Source organism: Scaptodrosophila lebanonensis, unplaced genomic scaffold (assembly GCF_003285725.1).
Source record: "Scaptodrosophila lebanonensis strain 11010-0011.00,11010-0021.00 unplaced genomic scaffold, SlebRS2 tig00000136-arrow-arrow-pilon, whole genome shotgun sequence".
In the NCBI taxonomy this organism is placed as follows: Eukaryota; Metazoa; Arthropoda; class Insecta; order Diptera; family Drosophilidae; genus Scaptodrosophila; species Scaptodrosophila lebanonensis.
In genome coordinates, this window is record NW_022060586.1 from 1,736,699 (window position 1) to 1,763,990 (window position 27,292).

Here is a 27,292-nt window from a genome sequence, read left to right on the forward strand (position 1 = left end):
AAACGTATTATTCCTACTTTAGACGTCCTTGCTCGGGCTTCACTTGTGAACTTGAACTTTTCCCTTGGGTAAGCTCACTGGTCCCACTGCCCGTGCAACTAATTGTTTAATTAAATATTGGGTACCCAAACGGTAAATGACTACGGCTCAGATTCTCAAACAAATGTAATGGAATTTATTAAAAATAAAAAAAATAAAAATCAGTCTTCATCGGCAACCTACTCTCTTCTTTTCCCTTCGTCCGCAAAATAATAACTTATCCTACGCTTACCTACACTAACACTAACCTATTTTAGCTTCTCTCACCGTCCTTCCTTGTATCGGCACCATGTGACGGTCGTCAGGGAGGCGTTGCAGTAAATCTAGCTTAAGTGTAAGTTAGAGCGTAAAAAAAGACACACTTGTATTAATTATAGCCATGGAAGGACGGGCCGTCAACCGGCTGAGTAAGTAAGTTAGCGCGTAAGTAAAAGTCACATTGCGTTTCTTAACCACAAAATGCGATGAAATTTAATGTATTCAAACCGATTCTACCAGGATGGACTAAATAGATATCAGCACGTAACCTAGGCGGCAAGGATACCTTTGCCAGACCATGCTGCACAATGTTGTTATGTGGTATTAATTAGCAACATTCTTATACCAATAATAATCATTAGTAGCATTATTGTGCTTTTAATATATTTTATGCCTATGTACTTGTATTTAAGAATTATTTTGCAGCTGCATTTGTTTCAAGTAAAAATTACAAATACATTAAGAAACTTGATCATTTTTTGAATAAAGGAACAAAATTTATGCACAACCTGCTATCAAGGTAATCAAATTTGTTTATGACATTATTCTACGTGACATGTTTCCTTAAATTTCGTGAATGTTTCGATATATGTAGTTCTCTTGAACTTCCAGGAATATTTCGATGCTACTTTGACGTAAATGCGAACGTCGACGCATCTGCCTATCGATACCGGGTTCCTGTTGGACTATTATCGATATTTACTCAGCTGTTTACTGGCTTGGTTGTAAATTGTGGTTTCGTTTTGTGTGTTTATGTTTTTGCATAAAATAATTAAAATAAACCAAAAATGTAGTTTGTGCAGGAAAAACATAAAACAATTTGGTCAGATGTATGATTTATTATTGTGCTGATAAACCGGCGTGAATATAATAAGTCGAACTTTATCGTGCGTATAAAGCTTCATACATATGTATGTATATGTACATATATAAATGGAGCACGACAATGTTGTGTCAATAATGAAACCTAAATTAGAGTATGTGGAAAAAGATAAGGTGGGTCGTTAGCCGTGGGTACACGAGTAAGTATAACAGCATTCAATGCAGTGTTTCATTTTCAAATGTTTTATAGTTGAAATTGTAATAGGCGCCTTTGTTTCATTTACCGATTTACTATATACATAAGTACACCAAAATTTTCAGAACTGGTTATATTAATTTTATAGTTCTTTTCATCTTTTACGAATATTGTTTTATGCACCAATAATTAAATTGTTAACACAATTATCTAATACATCTAAACTTTTAGTTATTTTCTTAAGTTACGAAAACTGCATTCTTAATAGTCGCATTTTAAAGGCCTATAAGCAGTAAAGAAATTTTATAGTCCATTGTGGATCATATTCCTTAAATTACCATTACATCAGGATTTGATTGCTGTTTCTAGACTAATGTGAAACATGCTGTCCTCGCTAAGTATGAGGACACAATATTATAGCCACTTTTCACGCACACACAAAAGTTGAAATTGTATTTTACCTAATAAGATGCGGAAGGCAGAGTGGCATGTATTGTTGATTAGTATATTGAGATCAGTCGATATATATACATATCCATATCTGTCTGTATTAAGAATCACATTCCAATTCTTCCTCTGCTATATACAAGTTATAGCTTCCGTAGTTCTTCGCAGTTGCATCCTTTGCATGCTCACTGATGCTAACACGACGATTTTCAACGACCATTTCCTTCTCATTTTCCATGTCGTCGTCGACGACCACTCAAATATGTGCAGTTTTAATGCTACGGAAGAACATTCCAGTCACTTTCTATATGTCGCAAAGCTTGATATATTGGTATGGTCATTCTAGCTCTTATATTTTCTGAGATCCTTCCTTTCAGACAGACCTGCATCGCCTCATCGACTCCTCTTCTCATACTGATCAGTAATATACTCGTATGTATATACTTACCTACATTCGCAATAAACTTGAAAACCCTTGTACATTTCACGTACAGTATAAAAAAGACATTATTTTATTTTCAAATTAAACCCTACAAACATTATCTGAAGCATATTTCCAGGTTAGTGGAAGAGCAATGAGAGCTATTCTTTACATTTTCTTTTAAAGCGATTTTTGCGAGTAATTAATCGTGAATTGTTTAATCCTAATTGATAGCTGCGCTCTTATTAAATTCTGCGCAATAGTAAGTGATAAGTTCCATAAGCTTAAAATGATGTAAAATTAAATCAGTTATATTTGACCATCTAAAAAGTATCACATTGATCTCTACCACGAAGTGATAGGTGAATTCAACATGATATCTACATATGTATGTACTGTTGATAAAAGGCATTTTCCTTAATCACTGATTCAATATGGCTTTGAATGTCTTTTCCAATTCCCCAGGGGGAAACGCACGCAGTACAAACAAGGAACACCTTTATACTGCTTCTGCTTTAAACCCATAGGTATGAGACATATCCAGCAGTTTCAACACGAAACATATCAGCCCGAACAATAAATTTCTTTTAAAACGTTTTATATTTTTATTGAACATATGTACATAAACACATACATATGTATATTTGTAAACAAAGTCGAATATATGTATGAAATATGATAAGATCTCATTAAAAAGGTAATCAGTGCGCCTTAACAGTTCCTTGTGTAAATCATTTAACCCCAATGAGAAGTATGTTTATTTCATTTATCTGTAGTTAAATTTAGATTACTACATATTACTATTTGTATTTTATTCGAACATATTTCTTAAGCCACGTTTTTTCCCATTTCTTTACAGCTAAAAAACAACAAATTAATTGAGATTTTAAAATGTATATTTAGCGTAAGGATATTAACCAACAACCACAATTTCATCATGGCGATAGAAAACAAGGAACAAAGAAGTGTAAAGTGTAAAAACCAAAAACAGTTTTAAAAAAAAACGAACCGAAACGAATGAAAAAAAGTTTATTAAGAGACAACAGCAAAAAGTTTGGAAGTGTAGTTTTGAAGGAAAGTGAAATTAACTTTTAATGAAATACGAAACAAAATTATTGAATTTAATGTTGTTAACTTCAAATTAGAGTAAGCGCGTAATGTGAAGTTGGAACGTATTTCGCGACGCAGATAAAAACAACAAGGCAATACAAATTAGAGTAAATATTGTATCAGCTACACTGACAAAAAATTAGAGCAATGCACCAACAGTTGAGCATAAAAAGAAAACCAGCGCAGCATCATTATTATCAGCTACTGTTGGTGCTGTTGCTGCTGCAGTTGGGGCATGAATCAGCCTCCCACACAGATTGGATGCAAACATGCGGGAACTGTCACTGCCAATGGAATTCGGGGAAAAAGAATGCTGACTGTAAGAACAAGGGCTTTATCAAAATACCAATGGATCTGAGCAATGAACTGCAAGTGGTCGACTTCTCACACAATCAAATACCCGAGTTGCGACGGGAGGAGTTCCTGTCAGCACAACTCCAACATTTACACAAAATCTACTTGCGCAATTGTACTATTCAGGAAATCAGTCGAGATGCGCTTAAGGGTCTCCAGATACTCATCGAGCTGGACATTTCCAATAATCGCATACGCGAACTACATCCTAAGACATTTGCTGGCCTCGAAAAGCTGCGAAACGTTATTGTAAATAACAATGAGATTGAAGTGCTGCAGGATTATCTGTTTGAAGACTTGCCCTATCTATCACGCATTGAATTCAAAAGCAATCGTCTGAAGCAGGTGCAAATGCATGTGTTTAGCGGTCAAATGCCAGTGAGTGTCATCTCACTAGAAGACAATCTATTAACACATTTGCACAAGCGAACTTTTGAGGATCTGAAGAAGCTTATGAATCTCTCTCTGCAAGGGAACATGTGGAACTGTTCATGTGATTTGCAAGAGTTTCGGGACTACACGTTTACAAGACGCTTGTATACACCACCGACCAACTGTCACGATCCGCCGTATTTGCGTGGAAAAATGTGGATGGATGTACCATCCGAGAATTTTGCCTGCCGACCTCGTATATTAGGGTCTGTGCGTTCCTTTGTGGAAGCTAATCATGACAATTTAACACTACCCTGTCGCATTGTCGGCACTCCACGTCCAAATGTCACCTGGATGTTCAATAACCGACCATTAAATCTAAATGACCAGCGGGTACGCGTTTTCACTTCTGTAGAGCAAATGCCCAATTTGTCACAATCGTCCCAGGTGATTACTTCAGAGCTACACATTTTTGGTATAAGAACTTCAGATAAGGGCGCTTATATTTGCGTGGCGGACAATCGTGGAGGTAAAGCTGAGGCCGAATTTCAGCTGCTCGTCAACGACGATTACACTGCACCCGCAGCAGCGCCTGACGGGCTTGGCGGCTTAAGTATTAGTGGTGCCTCCAATGATTCACAAACGAATTTATTACTGATCATCTGTTTAATAGCGACTACTTTATTACTACTCCTCATCGTCACAGTGCTAACTCTATTCTGGTATTGTCGGCGCATCAAGACTTACAAAAAGAACTCCGTCATCATTGCTGATGAACTAATCTCTCCCAAGCCAGATAAGACACATAATAGCTCAATGCTAGAAGGTTCCGTAATTATGGAAATGCAGAAGAGTCTATTAAATGAGATAAACCCCGTGGAAAAGCCTCCCAGGCGCACTGATATCGAGAGCGTCGATGGCGGCGATGACACACAAGAGATAAAAAAGACTCTGCTAGATGAGACGGTTTTTGGTAAGTAAATTGATTAATTTTTCGAAGTATTCCATATCCAAAGCAAACGTGTTTAATTATGTGTGCTTTTGCGAAAACTCAGCAAAGTTTTCGGCGCAATCCGCTGACAGATGGCCTATGTGGCGAGGAGTCCTAAAGAGGCTTTCCCGTACCAGAATAAGCTTAGCATTTTCCACTTGACAGGGAACACTCCATCAATGCTGCTTCGATTAAACATGTTCGTGTATATGAATGCATTTACATACGTATATGTTTATCAAAAATATGTGATGTTAACGCGACTAGGATATCCAAAAATGTTGTCAAAGAGAGTCTTCAGAAAGTATTGTATATGTTTATCAAAAATATGTGATGTTAACGCGACTAGGATATCCAAAAATGTTGTCAAAGAGAGTCTTCAGAAAGTATTGTATTCCGGAATTAATATTTATTTTCACCATCTACTTTTCTTACTATTTGGCGCAGCAAAACATGCCCGACCACAGAATGGTTCACGCCATAGGTTAATTAGATAATTAAAATTTATTAATGTTTTTTATGGCCCCCCAACTATCAGCTTTGTGGCGATATTCTGCGATTTATTTGTGGATGTTCAAGAATGCATCATTTAAGCATCATAAATTCTGGAAAATAAATCTTTTGTATGTCCTCGGAGAAAGAAATAGAATAGAAACAATTTGGTTCGGGGAGGGGACGTTGTCGGCACGACATCCCAAAAAGCTCAGCGAAGAAGTTATTGTCCGTATTGATTCCGCTGTCCATTAATAAGACGGCCCATTTTAGAGCCAGTGACTTCCGATCTCCTTCATCTCCACTTCAGATATTTTAAGGGCGTGTACACCGCGCCCAAAGCACAAATGAATTAGCTTCATTCATCAGGCATTTGGAGTACAGCCGGAAGCAACAGCCAGTGCCATCTTTAAGTAAATGGGCGTCTGCCCTGTCACACAGCTGCAATCGCTTGCTTGGCGCTTTTTTATCAGATCGGCCTTTGAATCAAATTCTGTAATGCTTTTGAAGAAATGTGCAGGTGCTCACAGCAACATAGTTTATGCATTTGGCTTATAATTTCGTGCTAGTGTACGCCATCTGCTACTTAAAAAAGTTGAAAACACAGCTGAGACATCTATGCTCGCAGATTAAAGAAAACAGCCCGTGATTAAGAACCACATTTGCCGACCAAATTTTTTAAAAATAAGATAGTCGAGCAAGCCCGACAGTAAAATAGCCTGTACTCTCCACAAAAAAGAAATTAAAAAAAATTAAATTATTAAAAAAATGAATGAATTAATTAATTAATTAAATTAGAATAAATGTTTATGTTCAGTTTTAACAGCATACATTTACATCACACCTATGCGTGTTTATATGCGTGTATGTATGCAGCACAAAGTTGAACCAAAGCAGTAACAACAACAACAGCTGCGGATAGCGCTTCCGACAGAGCTGCAGACAGCGCATGAGCAGCGATTTTACTTATGACTATTACTTTCTTCAGAATTGACCTATCATGATGAAATTTGGCACACGGACACATTAGTACTAACTGGATGTACCTACCAAAATTTGATTTCAAAATTCCGAGAATTACGGAAGTTATAAGAATTGCGGGGGAGTGGAGGGGTGCATCAGAAAAAAAAACACAAACTCGACCTTTCTCGGACTTAGGAGAACCTGGATACCAAGTTTGGTTATTCTAGCTCTTATACTTTCTGAGATCCTTGCGTTCATACAGACAGACGGACGGACGGACAGACGGACATGGTTATATCGACTCGTCTTCTCATCCTGATCAAGAATATATATACTCTTTGGGGTCTGCCACGCCTCCTTCTGTGTGTTACATACATGCGCACAAAACTAGTATAGCCTTTCACCCTTTGGGTACAGGCTATAAAAATGGTAGGAACGAGGGTGCTCAAATCTCTTTTTAAATTAAAAACTAATTAAATAAAATCAATAAAATCAAAAATAGAGTCGTGCAGTTTTCAAAGAATACATTTTTTATGAATAAAAATAAACATAAACAACTAGTGTTGCCTGGATATTAGAAGAGTCTACATACCAAGTTTAGTGAATTTGGGCTGGACCCTCTCCGAAATCCCGGAATTTCGAACTCCGTACGTTAAGTTTCATCATGATAGGTTAATTATGAAAAAAGTTATAGCCATATACAAGTATGTAATCTCTGCCCAAACTCTGTCCACAGCTGTTGTTCCTGCTTTGACTTAATTCTGTAATGTACACATTAGATACAGAATATTTTAAAGTCTGAGCACCTGAGTTTTAAATTTGTACTTTGACATTTCACATCTAAACTTTGGAAAAAAATGTTGGCCGTACCTGGCTAGGAAGTTACATTTTGCGTTTAAGGCTATTATTCAAACGAAACTTTGTGTAAAGTTTGATTTTCTAAAATATAAACAAAACAAACATTTGATTTGATATACTTTAGCACTATATTTTTACAGCCAATTTAATTTGTGGTTTTTTCACCCTCAGCCAATCATATGCGAGACGACGAAACCCATTCGGTAGCGTTCTCAGACACCACGATGCCACACTCGCGTCAGACATATGTAGATGAAACGTATGGCAGTCTGCCGCCAGATCTGTTGGCATTTCCAGCGCGCGTGCTGCCCACTTCGCCATCAATACAATCATCGCACTCGAACATACCTGATCAGGTTATCTACGGTTTACGATCACCGACACTTACAAGTCCTGTCTATGCGCATATAACACAACATGGCATCTATGGCACGACAGTAGCAGCGACCACACACAATGGATTTATGACGCTGCAACATCCAAAATCGCGTAATCTGGCGCTACTCCCGACAGCTAGTAATCGCCAGCAGCCGCAAATGCCTTCAGTGCTGCAGCAACAGCAGACATCACCATTTGTGCCCGCACCCGTTGTGTACTCACCTGCGGCAGCTGTAGTCATGAAACAAGGATACATGACGATACCACGGAAGCCTCGTGTGCCTAGTTGGACTCCCAGCACATCGGTCGCTGCTGCGCATAATGGCACTCAGCTTAGTGAGTTTCAATCGCTGATATCGCCTAATCCAAGCGAATCGGACGCCGGGGTCTCCATGGAGCTGCAAGCGGAACCGGTATATGACAATTTGGGGTTGCGCACCACAGCAAGCGGCAACTCAACGCTGAATTTACATAAGGTAATGCGGCAGCAACAGCAATATAACATGAGAGATCGACCATTACCGGCCACGCCCAGTTTGACATCGGTTACGTCAACAGCCCCCGCGAACAAAATATACGAACCCATACATGAGTTGATACAGCAGCAAAAGCAACAGCAGCAACAAAGGCTAGCACAGGGCCAGCAGCAACAAGGTTATGGCAGCAACTCGGAAACAGATCCGCTATATAAAAAAACACGTTATCATGATATTACTATATTGCCAGGCGTCGAGATTAGCGGCGTTATGCCACCTACAGGCATGCCCGCCTTAGCTATATCACCAGCATCGTCCTCACATACGGCGTTGAATTCACCGAAAATTTCAAAAACACCACCAAGGCCACCACCGAAACCCAAGAAGAAGATCTCCGTGATGACACGCAACGGTCAAGGAAGCACAAGTCAACTATTTGACGACGAAGGTGAGGATGGTACTGAGGTTTAGCTGTACCACGTTCGCTGCAATAAATTGAAATCGCCTTAAAAAACGAAAACAAACTAAAAATAAAATATAATACAATTTAAATGACATGAGCACCTGCTCAATACCAAGATAACGCACATAATAGCGAAGCCAGACTAGAAGTGTGAACATAAGTTATGAATATCAACTAAAGCAGTAAATGTAATGCCAGCAGCAGCAAGCAATACGCCAGTTGATGGCCATTTCCAAGCAACATAAATATTACTTAACATACTGTTTGGTGCTTTTTGTGGGGAATTGCGGTCTTTCTCTCTCTCTAGTAAGTGTATACTCTCGCCCGTTTACATAAATTTCATGACTTGTGTGCCAAACGACTGATGTATATTTTTTAGTATTAAATTGTTGGGAAATAGATTTTTTAAAAAATTATTAAACAACTGCATCCGAAGTATTGCTGGTTTGAAAGTGACCTTTAAATGCGCAAAATCATAAATAACTAGTATTAGCAGTTAGCTGATTGGCTACACAAGGCGTTTCTAGTACAAAGCAGTGGTCCTTGCCAATAGGAATGCAGAGTAGTTGCGAAACAAGCCGTTAACAAGCTGTTAATATGTATTCCACACATACAATTTAAATCAAATCTACAACTTTTTTACGTAGGCTAGTTAGTTTGGTACAAAAGACATACATACATTAAAACGCATGCTATTGATTAAAATAGCCATTTTTTTAAATTCAAATAAAGTTTATTTAAAAATTACATAATTTGTACATGGCAAATAAATAGGCAACTATCCAGATTTTAAATGAAATTGAAACATACAAAAACTTCGCATTTACCGGCATAGGTCTAGCTGTTAGGCTATTCATTTTAATATGAATGTAACTATAGAAATTGATCATCGATAACATGGTAACTTATACACTTCATTCATTTATTTAATATACAACAAAACATACAATACATTGATTTAAAGCTGCTAAGATTAGATATTCATACATACTTACATATAGCTTATAAATAGATACTAACTCATGCATACATATGTTTGTACATATACATACATACATATACAAACACACATGCATATACATACATACATATAGATATACATATGTCTAATATATGTACATACATATGCGTGTATGTATGTAGATCCTCTCTTACTGGAACGAAAGCAAATTAATTAAATAAATAAAAAACCTACGAAATTGCATTACAGTGCTAATCATTTGCAAATATGTATAAGTACTATATACACAATAAACGAACTAAGAAACTATCTTCGGCTGCGCCGAGGCTATACTTATACCCTACACTGTTTTCTTTAACGTAACATTTTTTTCTCTATGGTCGTGTGCCGCATGTCTTTCCTTCTATGCCAGTACTACGAGGTCCTGTCACTACAAATATTTGTTTATTTACAACAGACAGAGTGACAACGCGATATGCACATATACAAAACAATACATGTGATCTTCCAATCATCTTTCTTGGTGTTACATCTTTTACACCAACAACGAACTAGCAATTATATACAAATGTATTTTCTTATACCCTACACTTTATTGAAAAGACATAAAAAATTGTAACACTTAGAGGGAAAGTAACTTAGTAAATAAATGCTTCCCACTTCGAGTCGAATGTAAATGTTCGCCCAATGTGTGCTAATGACTATTAATCACTACTCGGGTTCAATGTCGTCGCCAATGTGCGCCAGGATGAGATTATGGTAGACGAGTGAAAACTCGACGTACCACTAGGCCAGTGGCTATTTTTACTGTTTTGTTTTGGAAGATCTGTAGCTTTTAAACGTTCGATTTGCTAACTATGAATGACCGAACTTGAAACGTGTAGGTCAAAAAATGTGTTGACAGGTTGACAGATTTTGTAGTACAAACATGGTAGGGAAAGATTGGCGGCAGTAAAGCGATACACACTACATGTGTTTATTTAAGAAAATTTATTTTTGTGTTGGACACAGTTAAGAACAAGAATATTCCTAAGCGGATTTGCCAGCGCTAAACCACTACAAATGTATGCAATTTAAATTCTTATTACGTGTATACTTATGTATTTATTATTAATATTTACTTTGTTTTATCATAAATCTATATTGCATGTAGTCTATTTTTTAAATTAGTTTACACACTTATACATTGTTCTAAAGTGCTTCAACGTCAAAACATTAAAAATGCCACACACTTGCCCCGAAATTCGCAGTACGGAAAGCGCCGCGAAATACATCATTGCATTTGAAAATAAACTAATTTTGAAAACGAACAACATGTATCATTTTGCTTTATACGACTATCTAAGGCGTCTATTTAATGAGGCGTGGCAGACACTACAATCGATTCGTTTGATCCTGCCTCTCCATATGTGTGGAACGCAAGGAGTTCAGAAAGTATAAGAGTTAAAGTCATTGAAATGCAGATGGTTATTTTATATCGAAGAAAAAACAAGCTTGTGCTTTTGCAAATATCGGAATTATATTCCAACCACAAAATGTATTCCTTGTCATGCTCTTCCAGCATCTTTCATTTATTCTATGGTTCATGTGCTTACTGCACATACATATATACGTATATAAACACACACATCCCGCTGCAAATATTTTAAATATATTATGTGCCTACAAATATCAAAAATTATATATACTATTGTATACTTCTTGTTTAATTATTTTTATTGCTTTACATTTTTCAAATAAAAATCGTCTTATTTTTTCAAATTTGTATTTATTGTTTTTACCATACAAATATTTACTTTATTGCCCCTTGGTTCCAGACATTAAACTCTAGGGAGCGGCTTTCCTTGAGCCAAGTTAATACCCTCATATATTACTTTAAACCGGGTGCACAGTAAGTAGACTTGAAGGAGGAATGCCTCACTTAAAAATGTTGAGTCAAAATTGATTTTAAAAAACAAAACCTTGTGCAAGCGCGCCATATTCAGCCATGCGTTGATACGAACATCTAAAGAAATTAATAATATGGGCGGCGTTTCTCCACATTTACAAGCACCTGACGCCATGGAAGGCTTATTTGTATGGCCGCCCTTGCTCCTTAGATTGCCGTCGCTTTCGCATGAAATCCAGAATTGTCAAAAAGACATTCAGTACAAATATCGCAGAAATCCTAAGGTACATACATAAGTACATATGTATAGTACATTTTCCAGAGGTGCTTAGAACTGCTTGAAAGAATCCAAATAGGGTCAAGAACCAAAATAACAAATATCGCAAAGAGCCCTAATGTATGTACTTGTAAATGACGTACGTACCAACTGGTGTCTTCATTTACAAAAATATTGGTCAGGCCTTGCTTAAATATGCTCAACATAGCCAGGAGCCCGCTTTCTTGGAGTCCAGCTAACGTCGTATCTCGACAAATCGGTCTGCAGGTATTACCACATAATAAGTAGGTTACAACTCCCGCACTACTATAATTGCCGAATGAATTTTATTTTAATTATGTTTTACCAAAACACACTGATTTAAATATTTTCTTTTATATATTTAAGCGAATGGCTTTCTACTAAATATTCAATATTTTCCAATATTTTTTTATGATTTTTTTTCGAAATCATCCGAAAAATTCACATTTTAAATTTGGTTATCAGGTTAGCCCACATCATTTATTTTTAATTTGTATAACTGTTTCTAATAATAACTCATTTTTCAACTTATATAATAACTAATTTAAACATTTCTTTATAATTTTAAAAATGAATCGATCCTTTCTTATTGAGAATAATCCCATAGATCCAATTTGGAAGCAATTCGTACAACTTTCCAATCTAACTTTAAGAAAGGGCTGACCAAGCACTTTTAATGCTTTCATTTAATTCCTTTTTGGTAGAATACTGTCTGCCAAAATCGCAAACTTTGCGAACCAGCCATCCCCACACGTTTTCTCTTATATTAATGTCCGGTGAGTAAGGCGGCCTTTTCAATTTGTGCTTCAATCCAAGATTATTGATTAGCCGGGCAGTATGAATAGAAGCATTGTCGTGTTGAAAACATCCAGGGAAATTACCAAGCATATTTTTGGAATAGGGAAAAGCAGTTTTCAGTACTTTTTTTAAGTGTTTGCATTCATATTCGTGTTCCAAAATTGCAACACAGCATTACACCGCCCACACAACTATGAAGTCGTTGCAACTGATGCTCCTCCTTCCGAAGAACATGGAAATAATAGTTTTATCCATTTGGTCCTTCCAAATTACATTTCTTTTCATCCGAGAAGAAAACATAGCTTTAATCAGAATTTGATTTAATCGTGTTTCCTTTCGAGTGGTTTATTCTTTATTTTCAATCTTTTCAAATGTGGAGCATTCCTTATGACCCTTTGAACCGTAGATAAGCTGGCTTCAACACCAACAATTACCCTGATCTTTGCGATCGATCAAGAGATGCTTCTCTAAAAATTGATCTTTTAGCAGCATTTATTATTACCTCATTTATTATTTATACCATATCCCGACTTTTAAAGTAAGACTTTGTATATAACTTTTCGACTTCCGCCGACTTATTTTGGTATTTTAGTTATTGAAAGCTTTAACTCTTCATAAGCTTCGGTTTATGCTATCTCTTCAACCGATAACACTTTTTACCCATACTATATAAGAAAATATATCACTTGAGCAGTAAAAAAACAAGAAAGGAATGCTAAAGTCGAGCAGGCTCAACTCTTAAATACCCTGTACCACCCCACAAAAAAGTAATTTAATTAATTAATTAATTTAATTAACCAAATTAATTTAATTAATTAACTAAATATTAACTAATTAAATATAAAATATTCCATGCATGCATACATACATTTACATCAGAATCTTGCCTTATGCGTATTTGTGTACTTGTACATATGTATGTATGTGTGCATTGGGCCTGGTTATATGGCTCTTTTCTTTTGATCATTCTATCAGAATGAAACTTGGTATACGGATATATAATTACTAACCTAATGTGACTACCAAATTTTAGTTCAAAATTCCAAGAATTACGGGAGTTATAGAAAATCGGTAATAGGGGGGGAGTGGGGGGTTGGATCAGAAAAAATGAACAAACTCGTCCTTTCTCGGTCTCAGGAGAATCTGTATACCAAGTTTGGTTATTCTAGCTCTTATACTTTCGGAGATCCTTGCGTTCATACAGACAGACAGATGGACATGGCTATATCGCCTCGGCTTGTCATGCTGATCAAGAATATATATACTTTGTGGGGTCTACCAAGCCTCCTTCTGTGTGTTGCATGTGCACTCGCACAAAACTAATATACCCTTGTACCCTTTGGGTACAGGGTATACAAAACAATTGCATGTTCTAACCTGATAACGCAAAAAGTAAGCAGCCTTTTCGATTGAAAAGATAAATAATAAACGTATGCATATGTACATACATATGTATGTATGTACATATACATATGCACATTTATATCGGTCGGAAAGCGAAAATCAACGCAAGCACCAAGTTGTTATAGCCTGTACCCAAAGGGTGAAAGGCTATACTAGTTTTGTGCGCATGTAGGTAACACACAGAAGGAGGCGTGGCAGACCCCACAAAGTATATATATTCTTGATCAGGATGAGACAATTTTTTTTTTTTAATTTTTCTTTTTTGTGGAGTGTACAGGCTATTTTACTGTCGGGCTTGCTCGACTGTAGCGTTCTATCTTGTTTTAAATATGACAATTGAAGAAACTTAACTACAATTTAGAAAGAAGAAATGTTTTCCATTTGGCAGTACGGAGGGACATAGTTGCTTATTGGTCCACTTCTGATATTTAGGCTATTTCGCGCTCTTTGTCGCAGTCCAGCTTCTTCTCTCTTCTCATGACTTATTTATGTACATATGTATGGTGATTTTCTGTGCAATAATATAAATACGGAAGAAACCGTGTGAGAGCAGCCGAGAGGTTGATTACTACTATTTCTGTCTTTATCATTTTTATGTTCCGTCTTGTACAGTTCTCTCTCAGTTCCGACCAGAATATAACATCGTAATTAATACGTTGCATAATAGAGACCCTACATCATTCATTTGTTATGCCCAAGTGGTGGCACTGTTCACCGAGCCTTGAGCTAAATAAAAAGCATTTAGGTCTGTCTGACTGTAAAAAAACTGTCGACTGCTTTTTCATCATTGTTTGCGCATCTGAGGCAATAGCTACTACTATCCCTAGTGCTGCACTGGCAGCGCTTCCATCTCCTGTTTTTTTATTCCTTTTTTTTGATGAGGGAAAATTGACGAACATACATATGTACATACATATGTATGTATAACGTTTAACATAGTGAAGACGAGACCATAAATTGCTAGGGATATTTTGAGCTAAAAATGTGCAATTAATAAAATGAAAAATCAAACAAATATTTGATCTTTATGTCCCGAATTTAAAAGTACATATGTATGTATGTATGTACATATATACATATGCATAAAATCTCATAAAAAGTTACATAATTAAGCATTAGAAGCTGGTTGTATTATTTCAAAAAATTTCTTATATTCTTATGCACTTACCATTTCTTTTCGAGATCTGTAGCAAATGTGGATACCGTTATACATATAGCCTATGTGTGTACTTTCATGTTTCTATGTAGCACGTTTGCTTTGGTACCTGATCTGTTTAATATCATAAGAGCAAATGCCTTTACAATAATTAACTTCACAGTTAAAATTGAGCAACAAACCAGAGCGTCTCATTTAAAAACTTGCCCGCAGCAGGTGCTCGCAAGGGGTTCACAGGAGCAGCTTACTTAAACATTTGCTCACGCCTAAATTGTCGAAACAGCGCAGTGGGGGGCACAAAAGCCTATGAGTCTATTGCAATCCTTGTGAAATTTGAACCAAAATAATAGGGCTTATGGCCACTTGTTTTATAGGCAGAGGTGCTTGCTACTGAGCTATGTAAAATGTGGGTTACCAAAATTTGTTTGGGGCGTTTTCGTACTATCTATTCATTCTGCTCACTCCCTTCCGCTTTAGCAGACAGTCACCTATCGCGGATGACATATGTACTATACTATAGTACTTACATATATAGTTTGTATATACATATGTATGGATGTACAAAGTATTCGCACATACATACATACATATGTATATTTGTAAATGTTTTTTCCCAATCATCAATTTATGCAACTGCTTCTGATCTGTCGTTTTATTTTGCGTGATTGTTCTAGAAGCCCGACAACATTCCTGCGATTATCTGTGCATCCTAATTTATATTCTTTTTATTATGCTTATTACGATCCCTCTAAAGTAAATGGAAAAGCTTTAATTTGACTTCAAAATCGAATGTTTATTCTCCTTTTTATTTAATTTAAATCAAAATAAAAAAGATACATAAACCAAATATTTCAGTTACAAAAACAATTTAATAATAGTATTTTGTCGCTTCCTTTCATAGTTTTTGACTTGGCCAATAAAAACTTAAGCGGACATTTCCCCATTATTTGATCCCTACATACAAACATATGTCTGTATGTACATATATGCATGTACTCGTATGTCTGTAAGACATACATATGTATGAGAGTACATATGTCTGCGTGAACACAGTTATGTATGTATGTATGTGTGTTCATGTCTACGAACATACATAAGTACATACATGCTAGACGTTTATTGACAGATGGTGAGTATTGTAGTGATATTTTCGGTAGAACGAGTTCCACTGGTAAAGCAATACTATAAAATACAGATAAACTTTCTACTATGTACATATTATGTACATGCAAATGTAAAATCAGCTTATCTTGTACACACCTAAATGTTGTATTCTAGAATTACTCAAACTGCATTTCAAAAGTAGGTTTGCAAACAAGTTTATAGTCGAATTAAAAAAAGAATTTATTGTCTAAATTATACTGGCGTTATTGTATTAAAATGAAGAATCGCGTTTAATCAATGCACGTATGTATGTATGTAAGTATTAACTGTTGTATGTTTACTATACTTAAATGACTTGTTTATATTAATACTACATTACCACATGCACATACATACATACATATGTATGTATGTAAAAACAATATTGAACTGCGTTATATTTGCCAATTTAGTCGCCTTTTCGCTCACGTTATATATAACCAGGGCCAACATAATTGTTTAACGTATGCATGTAATATATACATATATATATATATATACATACATAAATTCTGTGTCAAACCTTGTGACACGTGAAATATATATATATATAGATATATACATACATACATACGTATAAACGTAATGCGTACATTAATGGAGTATGAGCGTATGCGTACGTGCTTGTTGTTATTTAACTTGTTTGGACGTATATAATAACTATCTACATACATTCGTATTACCCTATTTACAATGCTAATCTGTTCGCTTAGGTGTTTTTCACAGTAACATATTTAAATTTGCCGTTATTATGCAATTAAATAGACTCCGGGAGAGAACTACAATCAATTGAAAAGTCGTGGATAGTAATTTCTGCAAAAAAAACTATCCGTCCATGGATGTTATTAGGGTATTTTAATTAAAACAAGTACCGATCAATTAGCGCAGCAAACAATGAACCGTCTATCTAGATGCACACCGTATCACATTTTAACGTTCATATATGTATGTATGTATGTATTTATGTTTCATGTGTGCTGCTATTTTTGTTTGCCATTTACCCCATTAACTTATTTCTGTTATTATAGGTTTCATTTATTATTATTGTTGTTGCTTATAGACTTATTGCTGCTAGCGCTCTGGCTGTGATTGCTATTGTAAATGTGGTTCTAATTGGTGCTGTTGTTCTAGCAGTCTTCATTTATCCATATTGCCTGGTTCTAAAAAGCTGCGTCTGCCATCCCCGCCGATTCGCTCACATCCAAATGATTAAGTTGCTGCTCTTGCTCCGCACGCAACTTAGCTGCCACCTTTTCTTGCAACTGCGCCTCAAGCTCTTCAACATTGCGGAAGATACGCGCATATTGGAAGCGGTTATGGCATGCCTGCTTATAGGCAGCAGCTTTTGCCTCACACTCTCCAAACACATCGCCGTCCCGCAACGCCATATAGATTTTGATAGCCTCCTAAAAGTACCGCAAAAGGAAAGTATAAATAATTTAAATTACAACAACAGCACAACAATAAACAATAATGGGAATGCTAAACTGCTGGCTGACAAAACTATGTTAAGATCTATTTTATAGATACGATAAATGTATTCGTTCCAAATCGTGGTAATATGAACTTTTGATGTCTTTCAAGTATCGACTGAAATGACGGACATAGCTATATCAAGTCTAAGCATGATGCTGATAAAGCATAAAATACATTTTGTATTTATTTTTGGTCTCTACCGTCAATACCGATATAGCATATAGCTGTAATATCGTTCGTGTAATAGGAAACTGCAGTCAAATTGCAATAATCAATCGATGAAAAGCATAGCGGGTTGATACACCGCGTTTTGTGCGAATACGCACGAAAACCGCAAGTGCGCCACTTGAATAGAACACTTAACACTTAAGAAAATTGTTTTGTTTTTATTAAGACACTTTCTGCACCAAAACTTCACATATCCGGAAGGCAGCATTAAAGCAAATAACATTTCTGCTCCAGCTTGTAAAGGGGTTTGATTCGAGCTCGTTTCATTCGATTTGATTCATCATTGATTCATACATACATTTGCAGAAACCCAAAATACTTCTTAACGCTTCGAGTAAATTAAAAGGAAAGCAACAAGTTTTCAGTCTTAATTGCAAATGCTCACAAACAGGTAAATGACAAAAAGTGTGTCATCACTACTCACCTCAAGTCGCAGCTTACTTAAATCGAAACTTGTTATCAGATTGATAGCAGCATCCTTTTTACTTGCATCAAGCTCGTAGAGTCCACGTGCTCCCTCATATAAATGCAATATAGAAGCATTGTTCTTGGCAATGAATTCGTCGTTTAATTGCTGTGGCGTTTTAGTCCCTATCAGTTCCTGATTCGCTTTATCCAGCACCTGCTGCACATGAGCATTACACCTGCGTTGGTCGCTATCTGCCTTCAATGCTTTCATAAAGCGCACTATACAACTATGCAACTCCGGATGCGCCGAATTTATGGCGCGCGCTCTGCGGATGGACTGCAGCATAAGGAGAGGCTTATTTTTGCGATAATAAACCTCAAAGGCTAGTAAATGCGTTTCGATGCGATCTTTGGCTAGTTGCTGCAACGGCTTTAAAAACTCAATGGCTTTCTCCAGCGGCTCATCCGTGCGTTCAAGTTTCTCTGGTACGAGCTCGTCCAATTGCGGAGCATCAGGATCGGTTTCCTGAGTGGCCTGTTGCTTGGATTTCTGATGCTGTTCACGTTTTACTTGTGCCTGTGCAGCTTGAGCGCTTTCCAATTCAGCTTTCTTTTTTGCTTTGCGCTGTTTGCTGCGCAGTTTCTTTAGCTCTGAAGGTGGAAGGTTTTCTACAAGACAAAGATACTTTAGTTGTGACATTAAAAGGTACACCCAGCGAAATCGTCTGCATCTTAAAACTTCATTTCTATTGTACACATATCCTTTTACGCTATAATAGCATTTGAAAATGGGAACTGTTTTTTATATGATATTATATCATATTTTCCAATAAGATTTCAGGATCGAAAAATACATTATTCTAGCCGATATATCATTATAAGTGATGAGATAATAGGCGATATCAACTGTATATGTATTTTTATTTTCGAGAAGAGTGTTAAAGCCGTACCAGCCCGACTCTTGAATATCCTGTATCCACCCTTTTCCGTGCTACAGCCATTCAATTAAACAAAACTGGTGTACCAATCATTCGAATTACAGCAATATGTAGAGACACAATAGAAACCATATAAATACCAAATTTGATTACAATATCTTTAAAGTTGATTATGGAATAAAAACCTATCCATAAAGCATTATGGCGGCCAATACTTAGGAATCGTAAAAATTAAAAAAATTGTTTAGTTTCCTAAATTTTGAATCAAAGAAGGATATGTTAGTTTTAGTTGCAAACTTTTTTTTCGCTGGATTTACATTAAACTATGTCTATATATGTATTATATGACCTACCTATGTCAATCTCCTCAATGGTTGCTTCCGATTTTAGCGGCTTATCATACAAACGTATGTATACCTCGATGGCACACTTGGCTGCCTTAAAGTAAAATGGGTGGCGTCTTAGTACGTCTTCTAGGCGTAGCAGTCCAACATATGCGCGCAGCGTCATCTTTCGCATGCAATAGGTATGGAAATCAAACTGGTCTTCAATGATTTCGGCAAAGTGACGGTCCACTTCGTGACATTTCTTTAAGGCCTCGCCCCAGCGCCCCATACGTTGATAGGCCAGGGCGCATTCCGTCTGGAACCACATACACTGCATCTCATTTAAATTATCCATAGCGGAGACGCCCTCTCTAGTAAACTTTGCGCAGATTTCCTCGGCTTCTTGGATCATATTGGCACGCAGCATATACTTGGCACACTTTGAGTTGATGTAGCTGCAGAGGAAGCGTAAAATATGCTTGGAAATGTCAATCGATCAATCAAACAGTGTACACCTTTTTAAAACGATATTTTCTTAAATTTCTGTTAATTCTAAAATTATCACTATTTCCAATATTATCAATACAAAAGTACAAAAGCATGGGCTGGTCTCTATTGTTTTGCTATTCATCTAATTATACCCTGTACCCAAAGGGTGAAAGGGTATAGTAGTTTAGTACGAATGCATGTAACACACAGAAGGAGGCGTGGCAGACCCCAAAGAATAATCAAACTTGGTACCCAGATTCTCATATGTCCGAGAAAGGACGATAAATGATTTCTATTACTCCCGCAATTCTTAAATAACTAGTTTATGTATTTAATTGAAAACAATCTAAAAACGATTTGTTTGTGTTACTTTCGCCTTAGTACACAATAAACTCATAGCTATGTCTATACTAATATTATAAAGAGGAAAGATTTGATTGTTTGTATGTTTGTTTGTTTGTTTGAATTGAAAAGGCTTCGAATCTACTGGACCGATTTAATGGATTCTTTCACTGTTGGGAAGCTACACTCTCGACGGTGAGCATGGGCTATATTATACTTGCAAAAAAGAATGGAATCCTTACTAAAACGTCAATGTAATCAAAGGTGTAAAAAAAATTACCTTAAACAAGAGAGAACGCTACAGTCGAGCAAGCCCGACAGTGTAATACCCTGTACCCAGGTAAACTTCCGTCACTGAGTTATATGAGCCCATAGCAGTAGCAAAAATAGGAAGAAGAAGAGCGAACTTGTTGCTGCGGAAGGGGGGGAAAATTCCAAAAAATAAAATAAACTCGAGAATCTGGGAGAATCTGGATGCCAACTTTGGTTATTCTAGCTTTTCTAGTTTCTGAGATCCTTGCGTTCATCCAGACGGACGGACGGACATGTCTAGATCGATTTCTTTCGCCATGCTGATTCAGAATATATATACTTTATGGGGTCGGAGATGCTTCCTTCTGCATGTTACATACATGCACCTAATATACTCTTTTTACCCTACGGGTACAGGGTACAAAAACTCCTGAATAGCATGCTGTCAGTTCATAATCATCCTCGAAACATTGTCACTTTAAATACTAAGGCAATATTATTCAAAAGCCCCAAGCCAAATAAAAAATTACAAATCGATCGACACAGTGATTAATATTGAAGATATTTAAATTCACTAAACCCTTCTGGACTGCTGCCACATGAATTGACGGTAAAATTCGGAATTGCAATCATGCTTTTGAGAAATTAAAGCCTTCCAAGCATGTGCAATGGGACGAGGCTGCTTATTAAGGAGGACAATTTAAGTGTAGCAACTATTATCAACGGCCCAGCAACTGATCAACTATCTCATATAAGGAGGATACCGAGGATCAAATTTGATCATTTATATGGCTTCAATTTCCGGCAGTCCCAAGGCCAAGCCTTCGAATTAGTACGGATCGACATACGAAAGCAATGTTTTACTGTATGTTGAGCTATCACGGGTCGGAGCTCCTGAAAAACAGTTTACTTTACTACCACAAAATAAAACATCAAATATCTTTTACAGAGAACCTATGACTTAATAAAGAACAACAAGAAATATAAAAACAAACAAAAAATTATTAAAATAATAATATCCAAAATACATTTTAGTCCTTAGTAACTCATAGAAAAAAGAAGGGTGTATGTGTGTTAAGTGTGTGTGTATAATGTATAATTTTTCAAATTTTTGTAAAAATACCCGTGCGAAGCAGGGGCAGGACGCTAGTATGTTATAAAGAGACACGTTATTCTGCAGTTAACTTGCCGTGACGCCGTAAATGCATCGTGTAATAGCTAGAATGCACACAATAATAGACAAATACAAACAAATATATACGAAATAAAGCACGCAAATCTATCGTTCGTTTGTGCACACTGTTCGTATGTACATACATACATACGTGATTTATTGTTCTTGCGTTCGTTGGTACCTGTCTGGTACATTTGAAGAATGTAGATTTCAACGCGGGCCCGCTAATTATACCCTGTACCCAAAATGTAAAAGGATATACTAGTTTAGTGTTCATGTAATTCATAGAAAGAGGCGTGGCACAACAAAGTCCATACATATGTATATTCTTGATCAGCATGACAAGGCGAGTCCGTCTGTCTGTATGAACGCATGGATCTCAGGAAGGATAAGAGCTAGAATAACCAAAATTGGTATCCAGTTCTCCTAAGCCCCTAAGTTCCTGTAATTCTTGGAATTTTTAACTCAAACGCACGGATCTCGGAGAGTATAAGAGCTAAAATACGCAAACTTCGTATCCAGATTCTCTTAAATCGGATAGAGCAAACGTTTATTTTCTGATTAGCCCCCACACTCCCCTGCTATTAGCCATTTTCCATACCTTCCCTAATTCGAGAAATTTCCAAACCAAATTTGGCAAGTAAGCTGGGGTGCACTTGTAGTACCATAGTTAATAGCATTTCTTATAATTAACCGATTTGGATAATAAAAATACAAATGTAAATTATGTGTAAATTCTGTAGCGATGAAGGGGATACCAACTTTGGGTATTCCAGGTGTTCTAATTTTTGAGATCCTCACCATCTCTTCATGCTATAAGAATATAAACATATATATACTTTATGGGGTCGGAGGTGCCTCCTTCTGCCTGTTACATACTTTGCAGAAACCTAATATCGCTTTTTACCCTACTGGTACAGGGTACGAAAAGCTGCAATACAAACATTCTGGCAAAATCGATATTCAAGCAAAAGAAAACATCGAATCTTAAAACCTCTGGTTATTCGTTTCGAACATGTTGCTTTATGTATTTTAAACGGAGTATTATGATTTATACAATAAATCGCTTCTACTTTATGGCAATGCCTCGTTCAGCTTGTGCATTACAAGAAATGCAATATAGTACGCATGTATAAAAAAAAAACTTGACCAGCCTAGGTTTTTCGGTTTTTTTTTCGCTAATATCTTCCTCACTTAAGAATCACATTTCTGTGCCTATTTTTATACCCTGTACCCGTAGGGTAAAAAGGGTATATTAGGTTTGTGCAAAGTATGTAACATGCAGAAGGAAGCATCTCCGACCCCATAAAGTATATATATTCTGAATCAGCATGACGAGAGAAATCGATCTAGACATGTCCGTCCGTCCGTCTGGACGAACGCAAGGATCTCAGAAACTATAAAAGCTAGAATAACCAAAGTTGACATCCAGATTCTCCTAGGTCCGAGAAAGGACGAGTTTATTTTATTTTTTGGAATTTGGTCAATTCTAAGAAAAGTTATTAGCGAAACAAATTCTCGCCAGTACAACCCCCCCAAACTGCAGCAACAAGTTCGCTCTTCTTCTTCCTCTTTTTGCTGCTGCTATGGGCTCATATAACTCAGTGACGGAAGTTTACCTGGGTACAGGGTATTACACTGTCGGGCTTGCTCGACTGTAGCGTTCTCTCTTGTTCGTACTAAATGTATCCAAATGATATGTACATTACACTGTGTACGTGGAGTTGTGTGTTATTGCTTTGGATATTTTTAATAATACAAATTTTAATATTAGAAATACAAAATAAAATGTTTAGCTAGTAAGAAATTGTAAGGAGAAAAGAACCTATTTAATGATAACTGAGCAGCATTTTTCAAAGTAATTACAATAATAACATTGCACTTCATACTACTCACCGGTCTGCTGTGTCCATGCTTTGAGCCTCATCAAGCCAAATGTAGGCCTCCACAGCATCGCCAGCATGCTTAAAAATGCGGCCCTTAGTTATGAGCAGTTCAATAAGTGTAGGTGTGTGATCGATTGCCACATTGATACATTCAAGAGCACGATCTGTGTCACGCATGTAGTCATAATGTTGGGCCAAAAATAATGCCGTCCACACCAGCGCCGAGGCCGGCTCGACAGGTGCACCGGCATCAGCATCCTCGCGTGAAAAATGGCCGGAGCGCGTCAGATTCTCAAAATACTGCAGCGCAAGAGCTTCGATAGTCTTTGCTTTGTCCACCTGCTGATGCAGAGCGCGTACATTTACAAAAAGCGGAGGAATTCCCTTTCGCAAGCCACGGCGTAGGTACTCATCAGTCACTTCACGAAAAGCGTCACCAGTGGCAATGTTTAGTGGCAGTCGACGCGGACATAGGGCACGCGGGTATTTAGCCTGGAACTCCCGGAATAAAGCGACCTTTTCGCTGGCCTCACTCACTTGACGCGCGATCAGATATTGCTCGTAGTATAGAACATTCTCTGGGTTACGACGGATGAGTGCATCGAATATAGGCACCGCCTTTTCTGGCTGCTGTAGCTTTATGTACAAATCTCCCATTGTTTCGCGTACGGCCAATTTATCAACAATTTGCGATTCATACTTCTTCAGATGCTCAAGCGCCTGTTGTAGATGCGAAGATTCAATAAGTATCTGACTCTGGTAGAGCAACAATTCCGAATGACGATAGTCGTGTGCCTCCTTCAACCCAGAATTAATCAAATAAACATTATATTAAATTATATATAGTAGGTATACTTACATAAGTATACAAAAGATTTAAAGTATTACAACTTTACTCACAATTGAAGTCTGCGACTGACTAAACGTCTCTAGTATGTTGTTAGCCATTTCATAGTCTCCTAAGAGATGATAGCTCATTGCAAATCCAATCCAAGAGGCGTGCTGCGATGGGCGCAACGTGAAAAGGTGATGGCGGGTCTCCTTATACCCTTCCAAATCACGCATTTGTATTTGCAGCAACGACAAATCCTTTAATATTTGCAGATTGTCCTTCTCCCATTTGAGGGCATTGCGATAGCACTTGATAGCCTCATCGTACTTTTTGTCGCTGCGCTGTAGTAGTCCATACACATGCCAGCAGACATGGGAGCGCAGATCGTTTCGGAGCCCTAAGCGCACATACTTATAGGCCTCTTCACGTCGACCCAAACCATTAAGCGTTAGACCTTTCATAGCGAGTGTTTCTCCATGTTCCGTGTACTTGGGATTTGCAAGTATTTGCTTGGCCAGCTTCAAGCCATTTTTGTATTGCTTCATTTCATAGCATTTCTATGAGGGGTGAGGAACGGGGGCGGGGAGGGGGGAGTCGACGCATGTTGAGTTGATTAAATATGAAAGTATGTATGTAGATTATATAAAAAACCGTCGAAGCCCGCACCCTGTGCATGCTTATTGAATGAAACCTTAAACATTGAGGTTATGCGACAAGAACAAAACGCCCAAAAGTTAACTCATATGTATGTAGATGTGCTAATGTACATATATGGATACATAAATATATATGTATGTATTACATATATACATAAACATTTTGTCTAAGTTTGATACTGTACTGAGCCCAATGCTTACAGTCAAGTATTTCCAATAAAACCAACAACAGTAATAGCAACAATCTAGTCTAAATTTACATTGTATTAACTACAAATATAGGCGCACCAAAAAAAAAAAAGCACATGATAAGAGTGTGTGTGCGCCAGAGACGCCGGCAATATTTATGTGTTTTCGTAAAGGATGAAAAGCATAGCACAGAGACGGGAGTTACGATTGAAGATTGTATTTACCAAAATTTTGCGGAATAGAGCACCCTCCTTGGGCGCAAGTGGATCACTTGAGGGCATCCTTAACTATATGCTATAGTTGGTAATTTTACCAATCCTTCTGCTACTGCCACTGACAGATATAAACAACTTCCGCTATACACCCGTTTACCGGAAACGTTTGATAAAAACTTGCTCAATTTAAAAATATGCGAACAATTAGTCCTAGAATACACGAAACAAACAGCAAATATAAATTATTATCGGAAGAACACACCAGACCACGAGCAAAAATTCGACCTTATAAAAACCGTGAGAAGAGGAAGCACTGCCAATCATGTATATAACCACAGTGAATGGCAATCACGGCGCACAGCTGTTTGTTACAAATCCACACAAGTTGATAATGCTTGTATGACAAGTAATTAATTGGACAATCTCCACACAAGCTAATGTCACTGGTGTAAGAGAGAGGTCAATAGCGTTCAAAATGATAGGGAATTAACTAATGCAACTCACGTCGAATAGCGATAGTTTTCAAGTTTTTAAAATTGGTATGTATGTAGGTTTGTTGTGTATATCGAAAGTCGGCAGCTGTTAACAAGAACCGAAGAATTGGCAGTGACAGAGTTTAACTGCTAAATACCAGAAACTTGAAAGCATTTATTTTAAAATGTATATCTGCAGGAACAAAAAACACAAAGCAGGATCCCAATTGTATCAGAAATTTGAGATATGAGTATATAATACATGAGCATGTATGTATGTATTATAGTCATTTAAACGTATTTTGTCATTTTACAATTTTTTTTATTTAGTCTCAATTCGACTACAATCTATGTACATATGTATATAGTCGACGAACTACCATACTACCTTGCTTCACGAGCTATCGATGAACTATCATCACGATGTCATTTTGCAACTAGTATACGCTTTTACCCTTTGGGTGCAGGGTATAAATAATAAAATATGGAAAACAGTGTTCATACTATAATATTATTATTAATATTAATTAAAAAAGAAAGGAATGATAGAATCGAACAGGCTTAACTCTTAAATAACTTTTATCCCCTCCCACAAAAAGAACAAATTTATATATTTTAAAAGCTGATTTAAAAAAATTAAATTAATTGAATAAATAAATATAATTAAAAGTATTCAATGCGTACAAACATAAGTAGGGACATACATATGTATGTATGTTTATGTTCAGTTTCGTCAACATATATACATATGTATGTACATATGTACATTTACAGATCATGGGCAGGGACAACACTTATGGCTATAATTGTCCCTGCTTTTGTCATAGGGAATAATGACAAAATTTATGTACATATGTATATTTACTTAAGCAGTAAGCCAAGACGAACCCTCAGAGTACAGTTTTGGGGTAAGAAAACATCCCTAAAAAATATTTTCAGGCAAAATTACAACTCATTACTCAAAACTTTTGAGTCAAAAGTAATCATTATATTGTAAGAGAATGAATAAATTTAAAAAAAAATCTATTTTTTGTAATATTAATATCACTTATAATTATTACAGTCCCTGAAAAAAGGCCGTTCTTGCTATATTTCTAAATATGTATGGAATTTCTAAAAT

General features: G+C 36.7%; 2 protein-coding genes across 4 annotated transcripts; one reads left to right on the forward strand and one right to left on the reverse strand.

The window, feature by feature from the left end:
• Window positions 1–1,158: 1,158 nt before the first annotated feature.
• LOC115629136 lies at window positions 1,159–8,749 on the forward strand. Of its 2 annotated transcripts, none has more exons than XM_030525480.1 (3): window positions 1,159–1,319; window positions 3,043–4,992; window positions 7,495–8,749. In XM_030525480.1, the coding sequence occupies exons 2-3, from the start codon at window positions 3,441–3,443 to the stop codon at window positions 8,646–8,648; spliced, it is 2,706 nt and encodes a 901-aa protein (XP_030381340.1). In that variant the 5' UTR covers window positions 1,159–1,319; window positions 3,043–3,440; the 3' UTR covers window positions 8,649–8,749. The 2 variants fall into 2 exon arrangements, with proteins under 2 accessions (XP_030381340.1, XP_030381341.1); XM_030525481.1 differs by having other exon boundaries at window positions 1,163–1,293.
• An 8,375-nt stretch (window positions 8,750–17,124) lies between these two features.
• On the reverse strand, window positions 17,125–26,116 carry LOC115629135 (N-alpha-acetyltransferase 16, NatA auxiliary subunit). Of its 2 annotated transcripts, XM_030525478.1 has the most exons (7): window positions 25,985–26,116; window positions 25,709–25,909; window positions 24,708–25,196; window positions 23,818–24,605; window positions 19,692–20,119; window positions 18,417–19,069; window positions 17,125–17,694 (listed from the first exon to the last, which is right to left on the reverse strand). In XM_030525478.1, exons 2-7 carry the CDS (start codon window positions 25,763–25,765, stop codon window positions 17,449–17,451), a joined length of 2,661 nt encoding a protein of 886 aa, XP_030381338.1. In that variant the 5' UTR covers window positions 25,766–25,909; window positions 25,985–26,116; the 3' UTR covers window positions 17,125–17,448. The 2 variants fall into 2 exon arrangements, with proteins under 2 accessions (XP_030381338.1, XP_030381339.1); XM_030525479.1 differs by lacking the exon at window positions 25,985–26,116 and having other exon boundaries at window positions 25,709–25,969.
• Between the last annotated feature and the right edge of the window lie 1,176 nt (window positions 26,117–27,292).